Source organism: Dasypus novemcinctus, chromosome 5 (genome assembly GCF_030445035.2).
Source record: "Dasypus novemcinctus isolate mDasNov1 chromosome 5, mDasNov1.1.hap2, whole genome shotgun sequence".
NCBI classification, from domain to species: domain Eukaryota; kingdom Metazoa; phylum Chordata; class Mammalia; order Cingulata; family Dasypodidae; genus Dasypus; species Dasypus novemcinctus.
The window spans coordinates 78,322,688-78,336,548 of record NC_080677.1 but is presented as its reverse complement, the minus strand read 5'-3'; the positions used below and the strand labels follow the sequence as shown (position 1 = coordinate 78,336,548).

General features: G+C 38.5%; 1 protein-coding gene across 1 annotated transcript in view; it reads left to right on the top strand.

Moving 5' to 3' along the window:
• The window catches only part of RELN (reelin), a 516,519-nt gene that overhangs the window by 238,260 nt on the left and 264,398 nt on the right, over positions 1-13,861 (top strand). The window contains exons 5-6 of the mRNA XM_058297120.2: positions 2,803-2,835; positions 5,697-5,775. Coding sequence (XP_058153103.1) covers positions 2,803-2,835; positions 5,697-5,775 — 112 coding nt within the window. The remainder of the gene's footprint in view (positions 1-2,802; positions 2,836-5,696; positions 5,776-13,861) is intronic.

Here is a 13,861-nt window from a genome sequence, read left to right as displayed (position 1 = left end):
CACTAAGATAAACCTCAGTCTTTTAAGATGCTAAATCTAGTTTTAATCTCACAGAGCTAAAGCACTATGTATCATGATAGAAACTAATTTTTTCATATCTAGTTGAAATTCCTCTTTGACATATATAAAAGATTAAAATATATCTATCATGAGTTCTAAATTTTAGGTAGTGAATTGACAAATTTCCTCATAAATTTGTAAGTCCTTTGAGAAAAAAAAAAATCCCAAAGTACTAATTGGGCAGTGTCTTTTATCTAAATCTAACTACTTATGTAGATCTAACAAGTACTTGCACTTTTCAAAATTTGAAGTGATCTTAGCTATTGCTAGAAATGTCTTGTATTTTATAGACAGATCTTTCACTTATTGTAAAATAACTTTTTCAGTGTTTTCCTCATAATTTTCAAACAAAATTCCATAATGAAATAATCATTTGTTTTGCCATATCTCCAGCTAAAAATAATTTTAAATTTGTGTGCAAGGAACCCAGGTTGTTTAATAGCTGGCCAAAGTTACAAATTCAGATCCAATTAAAAATTGGTAAAATTGGTAATATCAACCAATAAGCATTTTTCATAGACATATATATAATTCTGGTTTCAAGCAACTAATTAATTCAATTCTTTTTTTGAATGTTGAGAGGAAACTTCTTATCAAATTCATTATATAATTTCTGAAAATGTCTCAATATTGTGTACTTCATTATATCTAAAACCTTTTTACACAACAAATAGGCTTTTCCTTTTGTTTTGTTGCAGCAAATTGCAATTACCATTTGTTGTGAAGTTGCTGGCCTACCTTCTTTACTGTTCAGTTGTAATACCTGTTTCTTCATCCTTACTCAATTCTTCATTAGCAGCATGACTTCATTTTAAACTTTAAAATTTATCCATTCTTATTTAATATAAACTCTAAAGGCAATTTATTTATGTTGTACTTAACTATTTCAATTTAATTACCAATTATGGTTTATAAAGGTATCACTATAACACAAGCTGTCTGCACAAAATATCAAATAAACTAAACTCATTACAGTATTACATCAGTGCACAGAAAAGTATCATTCTGACTCAATCAATTCCTGACACCACTAAGTCAATGGTGTGTTTATGTGTAAGAATAGAAATGATAGGTAATGCATGACAGACGTAGTGCAATCCAGCATTATCTTCCATGTGGTAACAGTTAAAATGAAATATAATCCTACCAAGTTAATAAAGTTGTATTTAACAGAAAAATTTCACTTTGATTAGTTTTTAAATTTAAATGTACATGAAATAAAATAAAACACTCAGTTCCTCAGGCCACTGGCCACATTCCAGGTGCTCAGTAACCACAGGTGGCTGGTGCCCGCTACATTGGCAGTGCTGTACCAGAGGCACCTCCACTGGGACCCCTCACCATCACCTCCAGTTGCACACGTCCACATCCAAGCTCCCTTACTCAGCTCCTCCTCTGCATGCCCCCTCTTTGCTAATAGTACCAGTCTGTGAGGCCAGAAACCAGGGGCTCAGCTTGGCCTTCATCTTCTGCTTTACCCCCCCCAGCCAGTGGTCCCTCAGCGCTATTGGCTCTGTCTTGTTACATCTGTCTATCCACACCACCACCCTGGATTAGTTCTGACCATTTTTCCTCTTTTATTAAAATCGCTTCCCAAGAGGTCTCTCTGTTTCCTGTCTTCTCCCACCCTACCACTATCACCTATTCTCATACTGTTGTCAGAGTCCCTGTTTTAAGTTGCATATTGAACATACCACTCCTTTGTTCACAAATGCTCCAGGATCATCATGCTTTTAGGGTGAAATTCAAATTCCCTAGTATTTGTTCTCATGATCTTGTCCTCTCAGTCTTTCCAACATCACCCTCTCCACTCTCCCCTATTAAACTTTTAACCAGTCCTGCTGAACTTGTAGTTCTCTCCAAAAACCATCCTCTCTCACTCTCTGTGTTGTTCCATTTTTACTCCAGAGAGGAGCGTCTCTCCTCTCCCTCACCCCAAACTGGCCTCCTACTAGTCTTACAAAACTCAGTGGAGTGCACTACCCAGACAGTGAGCCCTAAGTTAAATCATGGACCATGGTTAATAGTACAATTATCAAAATGTGCTGCCATCAGTTTTAACAAATGTTCCACACCAACGCAGGTTGTTAGTAATAGGGTGGTATGTGGAAATCCTGTATTTTATATGTGATTGCTTTGTAAGTCCACAACTTCCCTAATAAAGAAAAAAAACTCAGTGGAGAAATCCTCTTTGGGAAGCCTCTCCTGATATCCCTCACCCTCTCGTCAGCCAAGAGGTAGTATCCTCCCATGTCTCCTCACCCTGACCCCAGCACCATCTGAGCTCCATCAAGCACTTGTTACATACATTGTAACCATCCACCAGACCATGAACTCTTTGAGGACAAAAATGGTATGTTTGTCTTATTTATCTAACACCCAGCATAGTTCCTGACATATAATGGGTACTCAGAAAGGGTTTTGGCATATCCATAAATTATCACATCACATATATGTTGTGTGTTCCAAGGAATATTTGACTAAGCCTGTATAATAAATAACAACTGTCCTTTGTATCTTGGCTTCTATTTTTCACTCTAGGCATAATCCATTACTTTTGAATATAACAGCTAAAGAGAGAGGTGGCATCATTTTAGGATGTTTGTTAGAATTTTCTTTTTATTCCTCTTAAAAGTCTCTAGCAGTGTGATTTGTTCAATGTGACCTAAATGTTGTAACAGTATTTATGATGACTATTATTATTAATCAACCATCTCTCCCTTTTTTTCTGTCTCAATCCAGCTCCAACAGAGGCCACTTTGCACCCACATCTTGGTAAGCATTTAAGACCATGATGTCATTAGTCTTAGTACTTGATCTACTTGTTTCATTCCTCTGGCTGTGTGGGAAAAAGTTACAGAGGTAAGGAAGGGAAGCAGCTGTGGCTCAAGCAATTGCGCTCCCATTTATCATATGGAGTTCCTGGGTTTGATCCCAGGGACCTCCTGGTAAGAAAAGACCTCTCCTGTGCGGAGAGGTGCAGGCCCCCATGCAGCGAAGTGACGCACCAAAAAGACGATGACACAACCAGATAGAAAAAAAAAAAAGAGGTGAGGAAACTCTGATCTCCCTGATTCGTTGACTATTCACTGAAAATAGACTCAGGTCCAGATAAGCCTTGAATACAGACCTTCCACAGGTGGTGGTCATGCTGGCCTGTGGAGGCTAGTACAGGGAGTTTCACACCTGTTAGTGGCCTTGCCCTTGTTTCCTGTTGAGTGTGGAGCAGACTGCGACTTTGGGAAGAATGTTCTGACGCTGGCTTTTCCTCAAGCCCCTAACCACCATAAATAGTTGGGCATGGAAGCAGTGGGTGAAGAGAGGCATGTGTAGAGGAATTGGTATTTCATATTTGAGATTTCTGCTCAAGTTAGTATTGGGTGAAGAAAGATGTTGTAGTCTTTTCTTCAAAAGCTGTCTAAATTACTATATGTTTTTAATCACATTATGTAAATAACCATCTCTCATTTTTCCCATGATCTTTTTGTAGTGCCATGTACCCAGTAGCCCACAGCTCTTGAGGCAGGGTTGTGTAGTGGCTAAGAGTATGGATTCTGGGGCCAAACTGCCTGGATTTATCTTCCCTCTACCACTTACTAGCAGTGTGACATTGAGCAAGTTACTTAACTCTCTTTGCCTCAGTTTCCTCATCTGTAAAATGAAAGTAATAATATTACCTATCCCATAGGGTTATATAGGTTTAAATAACTTTGTAAAGTATGTAGTCAATTGTATATAAGTGTTTGGAAATAAATAAAGACATGACCAATAACCCCTGAGACGTACCCAGTTGCCTTTGTCAAGCATTCTCTCTAGTAAACAAATATACTTTAGGAGTTAAATTTCTCATTTATGTCAGTGAAGACTTATTTTAAAAGCAGCTTGCTACACTACACTATTTAATAGGAATGAAAAGAACTCATCCTAGTTGGTTCCAGCCTTTTCAGATGCCTCTCACTGTGGGACTTCCAGATAGGTCAGTCATTTGTCTCTTGGGCTTTTCCTTTCAACCTGTAAACCCAATTAATTTATTTTTCTCTTTGGAAAACCTGCCTTGAGAAGCTCTACTTTTATGTAATGCTACAGCTTGAGGCTCTTCTTATTTGGCAGACTAACGTAAGCGCTTAGAAGCATGCCTTCTGGCAGCTGAGACAGGCTGGTGACCCGCAGTGGCCCAGCCGGTGTCTCGGTCAGGGTTAGGCATCTGAGAGAGCTGCACCCTGTAGGCATTTCAGGCGCTGTATCTAATCGCTGAGAGGCATCATTAAATCACTCCAGTGTGCAGAATAAATCACAGCGTTCTCTCAGTGTAAATCCATATTCTACGTGTTCTGCTGCCTAAGGCTTCCAGTCTGAGCAGCCATTCCTCTCAGTACACGCTGATTCACTGTTTCCCGGTGACTTCATTATGTGCTTACCTGCTGACATACCTATTACAAAGGAAGGCACCCAGGATGACAATAGGTGGCAATGTCACCAAAGAGAACTTGAAATTATGTTTCTTGAGATTTGGGGCACGATTTTCTTCGTGCCCACCTGATAACTTCAGAGAATTATTTTTTAGTGAGCCAAAAAATAAAATAAAATAAAATAAATCCCCTTCGGGGACAGCAAAATTTTTGTTACTTCTTTGTTAATCAGATGATTTAAGTTTTAATTTTTCTAGAAGGCAGGTGTTAACTAATTCAAACAAAATTGTAAAGGCACAGAAAATCTTGGTTAGTTGAAACAAACTTCCTCAGCAAACCAAGACTCAGATGAGAGGATTTTTAAAGTAGTAGACTGGTTTTTCACAACTTGAATAGAAATAATTATCATTTTTCACAGAACCTTAAAAATGGCCTCACTCATATTATAGCTGGCCATGAAATTATTTTTACTTGCCCACCATATCATGTGCTCTACAGTTTGTGAAGCAGTTCTTTGCTTTTGGCATGTCCCGAGTTCTTCTAGAGCTTAAAAATGGGTATTTAATGTAATTTAAAGTGTAGAAATAATATATTTAAAGCCATGGCTGATTCCTGATGTTCCTCCTAACTTCTAACATGACTCTTTCTGGGGATTTTACTTATTTAGATGGATAATTTCTCTTTTGTAGTTCAGAGAAAATTTTTCCTAACAATTTAAAACACGTTAAATTTAAAAATGAGTGAATTTAGGGAACAAGAGAATAAAGTTGGGGGTGGGGGGGAGAAAAAATGGATCCATAAATACCAGCAACTTTAGCTAAAAGTAAATAGCCAGAACGTTCTTCTCCTTCCATGCTTTAAAATGAATTAGACTTTGGATCTGTTCTGGACTTTTTCTTGGAAGCTGTTGACAAGTGTGTGTGGGGACATGAAAGACAAATCCTATGTGGCCTCTCCCTGTAGATTAGTACTGACCTCAGCCTCCCGCCACTCCTGCTGATGACAGTTTGGTGGGTTCTCCTTGGGTGCTCTGCCACCCAGACTGCCAGGTGTCCAAAGAGGAGAGACTTTATCCTTGTCCCTTGTTTAGGAACAAAGCAAATATACTCAATTAAAATTTACTTTTAATTAAAAAACTGTTATTCTCAGTGAATGCAGCATGTTAACACTGTTGTTTAGCAAAATCTATTGTTGTAGTGTAATTTTTTCTGAATATTTTTCTTTTAGCTGAGATACACAGTAACAGTGTTATTCTACGAGATGACTTTGACTCCAACCAGCAACCAGAATTGAATCCAAATTTATGGTAAGTTACAGAAATGTGCCTCACTTTGGTTTGTTTAATGAAATGGTGCTGATTGCTCCCTTAGGAGCAGTTATTTCAAATTAAGTTGCTCTTTGGCACCAAGGTATCAGTGAAAATTGTTAAACTATGAAACTGGATGTCATGTCAACTGCATAATGCCTTTTTTTTTTAAACTTCTTTAAGAATTGAATCTAGCTGTCCCTCAAAACCATTGGTGTTGTTTTCTTCAGTTTTAGATGTTTTCTTCAGTTTTACAAGTTCTATATAAAAGAATACATTTTACTTTAAAGTGTCTAATAATTACATTTATGCCAAGTGAAAGAGGAAATGATTTCACTGAAATGACAGATGATTTGAGTCATATTTCCAAATAATTTCTAAGTTCTTGGGGGCATCTCATTATTTATACTGCAGTCTTCCCTTGGAAGACTGATTAGATCTAACTTTATGGGAATTTTGAGAGCAAAGAAATAATGAACCAAAACTCATCCACTAAATACTTGTTGAATATATAAATGGATGCATGAAATCATTAGCAATTTGTTATATTTTTACCAGGTATTGACCCAAAACTACAGTCAGTCAGCATAATTTGGGGAACTATCTAAGAATGGATTTTCTGTGATACTAAACTTTTTTTGCATAGACAGTTAAGATCTAATCCAAAATAGATTAGAAAGGCCAATGTAAACTTTCAAATCCAACCAATACTTAGAACTAAAAAGAAAATGACAATTTTGTCCTTGAATGCCCACATATGATATTCATCTCTGGTTTTGTTTATTTTTACTTGCTCAACAAATATTAATAATTATTATTTAATAAATTAAAAGGTAAATGATTCCTTCTCTCAGATAGCTTATATTTTAGTAGAGGAAACCTCAAAACACATGTTTATAAAAATTGTAATCCAGGATAGAAATCCTTCAGAGTGAAATAGGGGTACAAATAACATGCCACAGGAGTTCCCAAAAAGGAGAGATGAAAATGGCCCTTGACCAGAATGTTGAAGATGACTATAAATATATAGATTATTGGTGTTTCAATTCTAGACAAAGGAACAAAGGAACTTTTATATCTTTTCTAGAAAGAAATATAGTTTGGAATATAGAAAAAACTATGATCAGACTAGACAGAGTCACAAAGTCTTGTAATTTATGTACCATTTAAAGAAACAATTTATCAATGGAACATTGCTTTTCTATGGATATATCCTAAATATAAATTTCTTTAAATAAATTGAAAATCCTTAATAAGAAAAGGCAAAAAAAAAACCTTTCTAAGCACATCTTTTATCCATAAAAAATTACCTCCTTCTCCTAACATTTGGTTTTTTATATTCCATTTATATAGATGCTACCAAATAATCTGTGTCTTTCAAGGCAAGTTCATTTCTGTCAAGCTAATTTATTTTCTTCAGTGAATTTTCTTGACAAATATAAAATGTGACTTTTAAGTGGTTCAAATTCTCTTGTTTTTTTTAAATCAATAAAATGTGATTGATTTTACTTCACCCATTTTTATGGCTCATCTGAAATATGCTTTCTTGACCAAAGTTATGGATTTTATGTCTCTTTCACTTAAGCTATGGTTTTTCCTACTTCTTTCAAACCTTTCTTTTAACTTAAAAAAGTCAAGTATTCCCATCTTATATCAAATATACCCCAGAGTAGTTTTAATTTATCCCTTATTACCCACAAGCTCCTTCACTCATCTTCTGTAAGTTTTTAAGATTTAACACACACACACACACAAGAAACTCCCATTATTTGGGAAGTGACTTTATTTAACAAAAGGTGACAGAAGCTCTGAGGTCAAGCCATTCGGTATTTGACTTTTGAATGAGCTACTTGCCAGCTGCGTACCTTGAGAGAAGCAAAAAGCTACCTCACTTCATCAGTAAAGCTGAGACGATTACTGTCCTTTCAGCATTATTTTAAGGTTGCTGAGTTAATTTGCGTGAAAAGGTCTAGCACTCTGCCTGGTGTATTTTAGGTACTCAGAACATGCTTGCTCCCTCCTTCCCCTTCTCTCTGGCTCTTCTGTTTCTCCTTCCCTTCCTCCCTTCCATTCTTCCCCCCTCCCCCCTACATCCTTTACTCCTTCTCTCCCTCTCTCCCTCGCCCACTGCCTCCCTCCTGTGGGGTGTTTGCACTTTCAGCCACTTGTCTTCTCAAAGCCCAGATATACCCCAAAATCAGAATATTAAAATAGTCTTCAGCTAATTTCTTTGAGTCTCCCAAGTCTTCCTTCATTGTATTTATATGAAAAATAAGCACCAAGTTAAATATATGTGTTTTATAGAATATACAATGTTTTATGTTCATTTTAATTAATAAATATTAAAATATATTTATATTAATATATAAATGAGAAAGATTTTATGGCGGAATCATAGAGAAAAAGAGGATCTTGGACCCCTTAAAAATAGATATAAATTCCTTAAGTCAGAAACCAATACCCAGTGGGAAGTGGATGTGGTTCAACTGATAAAGTATCCGCCTACCACATGGGAGGTCCAGGGTTCAAACCCAGGGCCTCCTGACCTGTGTGGTGAGCTGGCCCACGTGCAGGGCTGATGTGCGCAAGGAGTGCCGTGCCATGTGGGGGTATCCCCCACTTAGGGGTGCCCCACACACAAGGAGTGCCGCCCACAAGGAGAGCCGCCCCATGTGAAAGAAGTGCAGCTTGCCCGGGAGTAGCGCTGCATACACAGAGAGCTGACACAGCAAGATGACACAATAAAAAGAGACACAGATTCCCAGTGTTGCTGACAAGAATGCAAGTGGACTCAGAAGAACACACAGTGAATGGACACAGAGAGCAGACAACTGGGGAGGGGGGGAAGGAGGAAGAGGAGAGAAATAAAAATAAATAAATAAAAAGAAACCAATACCCGGTAAAATCAGGTATCCCAGTGAAATAGTTTCACTGAAGTTACATAGCTCCACTTGTTTTGGAACCTGGGCCGGTTTTTCATTCTATCAAAGCCTCTGTTTTCTCAGCACACATTTTGTCACCGAAGCGTCATTCCTTATATCTTCTTTGATTTTCTTCACCCCACAGGAGAATTGTAACCCCCCAGGGAACTTTATGGCAATGTGCGAGGAGAAACATTGCTGGCAGCTCCCCCGACTCTGTCCACCGCCACTCTCCACCACATAGCAAAGCGCCTGGGTGTGCTGCCTGTGTCCAAATGCCGTGGCCAAATAATCACCAAATAATTTGCCTCTGGAGAAAAATGTGCTATTTACATGAGCATGTTTCTCTCATGGGGTTCCAAAAGCTTCATATGCATTATTTAATTTTTCATTTTTATTTAATTTCTAATTTTTAAGGACAAGCAAAAGGACAAATTAAGAAACTAAAGTTATGTCTGCAATGTTGGAGAGTTAGATCAGTTTAAAAGTTAAAGTTCACTCACAACTTATTTGCTTCCATAAACTCTACTTAATGAAATCAACTTTTTTAAAAATTGCATTTCATGTCATTCTCTGGTATCCAATTTTTTTTAATCTCATGTACAATGATTGTACATAAAGCACAGGTCATAAAAATTATATTACTATTGTATGAATGAACATAACAGCTACATTATTATTCCAGGTGTTTGACAGCAACTGGAATAGTACTGAGAAAATTTATACACCAGTTTGATATTGGATGTACTGTCTATCCACTTAGTTTGAGTACTTGATTTGATTGAAAAATTAATAACTAGACTTGGTGAAAATCCAAGCAAAACAAACATATAAACAATAAAAAGTAAGGCTCTTCCCACACTAGATCCATATTCCCTTTCTCCAGAGGCAATGACTATTTCCATATCCTTCCAGAAATTGTTTATGCTTACATAAGTAGAGCAGTTGTGAATTCTGCTCAGACTTGAATATCAAAGAAGCCAAACTCTCTTTATCCCTTCATGCCCCAATTTAATTTCTTTTTCTTGTCCCCCTTCCACCAGATTGGTAGAAACTTAATTTCAGTCAATTCTAACTTGCCCTCTCTCATATTTTGATGTTGTGGCTAGGTTTAGTAATACAAAAGCAGGAAATAGGGTGGGATACACCTCTGGTCTCCCAGTCATCTGTTCCTGCAGGTAGCCACTGAGTTCTCCACCCTCTCGTCTGGTCCTTGGTCACTGGTCCATACAGACAGCCTTGGTCCCAACCACTCCTTCAGGCAATGGCTCTGTTTTGAACCTGCTTGTGGGCACAGAAGTGTTCTTCTATGGGCATCTTTGAGATGCTGTGTTCCAATCTGCTACCATGTAACTATGGTCCTTCTGTCTCCCATATGTGGAAAGCATAGATTCCTTCTGGTCTTTGTCCCCCAGATCTCTCTTTGGCTCTGCTAGGGAAATAGTCCTTTAATCTCCCCACTCTACCAGCTGCTTCTGATGCCCTGCTTGAGTTGGAGATAAGAAATGAAGTTACACATGACATAAAACCCCTTCAGGGGAATGTGGTGGCAGCTCAGACTAATGAGAGTAATAATTCTCCATGTTAACATCGTGATGCTGGACCACGTGCAGCTACACTTCTGGACCACAGGAGTAACTCCTTCAGTTCTGGTGTGCCACTAGCCGCAAGAGGTGAGAGGGCATAGACCAAACAACACCAATTTATCAACATTGCCGCAACTGCCCATTAGCAAGCACGTTCAATACGGTTGCTCTACTGTTTAGAGGGGATCACAGTGCCTTAGTCATACAGAGTCAGCCCAGCCACCCAAACAAAAAGAGATGGAAAGAAAACACCCATATAACTAAATTTAGAAGGAATGTAAGGGGCCACAAGTGTTTTATCATTTTAACATTTCATGTAAGCAGTTACTACATGTACCTCAACTGTGCCTTCATAGTTCTTTTTTTTTTAATTTTTGTCTTTATTTTTTTAATGTTACATTCAAAAAATATGAGGTCCCCATAGACCTCTATCCCCCTCACCCCAATCCTCCACCCCTAACAACAACCTCCTCCATCATCATGAGACATTCATTGCACTTGGTGAATACATCTCTGAGCACCGCTGCACCTCATGGTCAGTGGTCCACATCATAGCCCACACTCTCCCCCAGTCCACCCAGTGGGCCATGGGAGGACATACAATGTCTGGTAACTGTCCCGCAGCACCACCCAGGACAACTCCAACCCCCGAAAACACCCCCACATCACATCTCTTCCTCCCACTCCCTACCCCCAGCAGCCACCATGGCCACTTTCTCACACCAATGCCACATTTTCTTCGATTGCTAATCACAATAGTTCATGAATAGAGTATCAGTAAATCCATTCTATTCCTCCATCTGTGGACCTTAGAATGGTTGTGTCCACTCCACATCTATATCAAGAGGGGGCTTAGATTCCACGGGATGCTGGATGCAATTCTCCTGCTTTCAGTTGTAGGCACTCTTGGCTCCCTGGTGTGGTGGTTGACCTTCTTCACCTCCATGTTAGCTGAGTGGGGTAAGTCCAATAAACCAGAGTGTAGGAGTTGCAAGTCTGTTGAGTCTCAGGACCTGGCTATCACATGGTCAGTCCAGAGATTCAGGTCCCCTGGGTATACATTAAACCCCAGCACTAACTACAGTTCTGGTAAAAGTAACAGGAGAGACTTGTGGACAAAGATCACATCTGAGTCCAACTCCATCACACAGAAATACAAACTCCAAAGTAGGGCCAACTGAGATGGCACTGAACTCCATCTGCCATGACCACAGAACCTGTGGGTCTCTGTAGCCCTCAGAAGAACCAATACCATAGTTCATTTTAATGAGTTAAAATATTTTCATATAATTTGAAAACTACCAGTATATCAGAATGAATGGAGAGAAATCTTGATTTTTTTTCCTTTTAAAAACAAACGTCTTAGTTGTTTAGGGCTACCTTAACCAAGTACCACAAACTGGGTACCTTAAAACAGCAGAAATTTATTGCCTTACTGTTCTAGAAGCAAGAAGCTTCCTCATCATCATTTTCTTTTCTTTTTTTCTTTAGGAGGTACCAGGGATTATTGAACCTGGGACCTCAAACATGGAAGCAGGTGCCCAACCACTGAACCACACCTGCTGCCCCATGCTTCTTTTGAAGTCTGTAGTGTTCTGACAGGGGCTTGCCAGCAATCCATGGCATTCTTGGGTTTGTGTTGCATAATTCACTCTCTGCCTCCATCACATGGCTATCTTGTCTCTGTCAGTCTGTCTATCCAGATTTCCCCTCCTAATAAGGACATCAGTCATTTTGGATTAGGGCCTACTCTAATCCAGTTTGGCCTCATTTAAGCTGATAATATCCACAAAGATCCTATTTCCAAATAGGATCACATCAGGAGAGAGGATATTAGGACTTCAGCATATCTTTTTGAGGGACACAATTCAATCCATAATGAGAAATACCTAATTACCAAGTGCTGGAAACAGCCCAGGAGAATGGATAAAAAAACTGTGATAATGTCTATATAACAAAATGCTACTCAGCAATGAAAAACAATGAATTCCTTTTAGTTACAATAATAGGGATGAATATTTAAAATACTATGTTGGATGAAAGAAGCTAGACTGAAAAATTTCATATTGTATGATTCTACTTATATGAAATCTAGAATGGGCAAAGTTACCTACAGTGATAGAAATCAGATCAGTGGTTGTTTCAGGGGTGGGAGACTGACAGAGAAGAGGCATGAGTGAACTTTCTGGTGTGATGGACATGTTATATATATTGAGAAGTTGTGGATCACATAGATGTGTGTATTTGTCAGAACTGGAAAAATCTGTCGCTTGAGGTCTGTTTCACTGTGAGTAAATTTTACCTCAATAAAAATTTCAACAGTATTAAGAAAAGTAATGTGAAAAAAAAAAAAAGAAATAGATATCTCTGATTCATAAATTGAAGTCACAAAGAGTTCAGGCGGAGAAAGAGAGAGTTAAAGGAACGAAAAAATGATTCTTAAAAACAATTGCTTCCTTAAGAAGTATCTTTACCCCCCAAGCAATTACAAAGTCAAAGAGGAATCTTTGTTTTGCTTAAACAGATTATCTCTTTATTACTTATTTGCTGAGGATCACAGAAGGCACTCAGAGGTACGTGTACATGTGCCATAACTTCAGTAGACTCTGATGTTCTAATGGGAAACAAGGGACTGTAAAAACAGGATGAAAAATGGCAACCAGATGCCAGCAGATGTTTTCCCTCCAGCACTGTGACAGAACAATACCAATACAAAGGCTGCTGTCTCCTGTAGAGAACAGGGAGGAACAGGAGTGGCTCCTCAGAAGGTGCATCTTAGTTGAGTGAGTCTTGAGGCAGACTGGGACATGAGACACCAGAAAGAAAGACACAGACAGAGTCATCTCAGGTCCTGTGAACACCGTCAGCCGTTGGCTTACGATACAGAAAGCTTCAGAATTTACAGGGAAGCTAAAACCATGGCTGGCATTGCATAGGATTGCTTGAATTAAGAAAGGGCTAGAACATTTCCATTTCTATATGTAAGAGAGTATATTACAGGAAAGGGAAGTAGAGATCAAAGACTGATGCATCTGGTATTCCCTTGAAAATGCTCATTTACGGAAGCAAGTGCTCTGAAATAGGGCAAAAACGATTGGTGGCTTGAATTATCAAAGTCCATTTCTTTTGAGAAAAAAAATTCAGGAAAAAACATTAAATTGCTGAAATAAGAAGGGCATGTTATAACTAAAGCTTTATTCAGTGATTCATGCCTTAGCCCACACGAGAAAAGAAGTCAAGTAAGCTGTCAAGGCACTTTGTAGTTGGTTAGTATCAAGGAGCTTCTCATAAGTAACAAAAACCAGAGAGGACTCTACCATTTAGCAGCAAAGTGTGAAAACCAGAATGTAAGTGGAATCTTCAGGTAATAAGAAAGAAGTAAGACTGATGAACAATGTCACTGAGAAAGAAATTGGAGAAAAAGTATATCCACTTTGCTCAAAATCCACTAGACCCCTAGGCAGTAGCCTGGGAAATAGTGCTGTGCAAAGGGGCAGCTCTAACCATGCCTACCAGGGCAAGTGCCACCGCTGACACTTTTCAAAGGAACTTTTGTAATCATGATCATTTATAAGACAT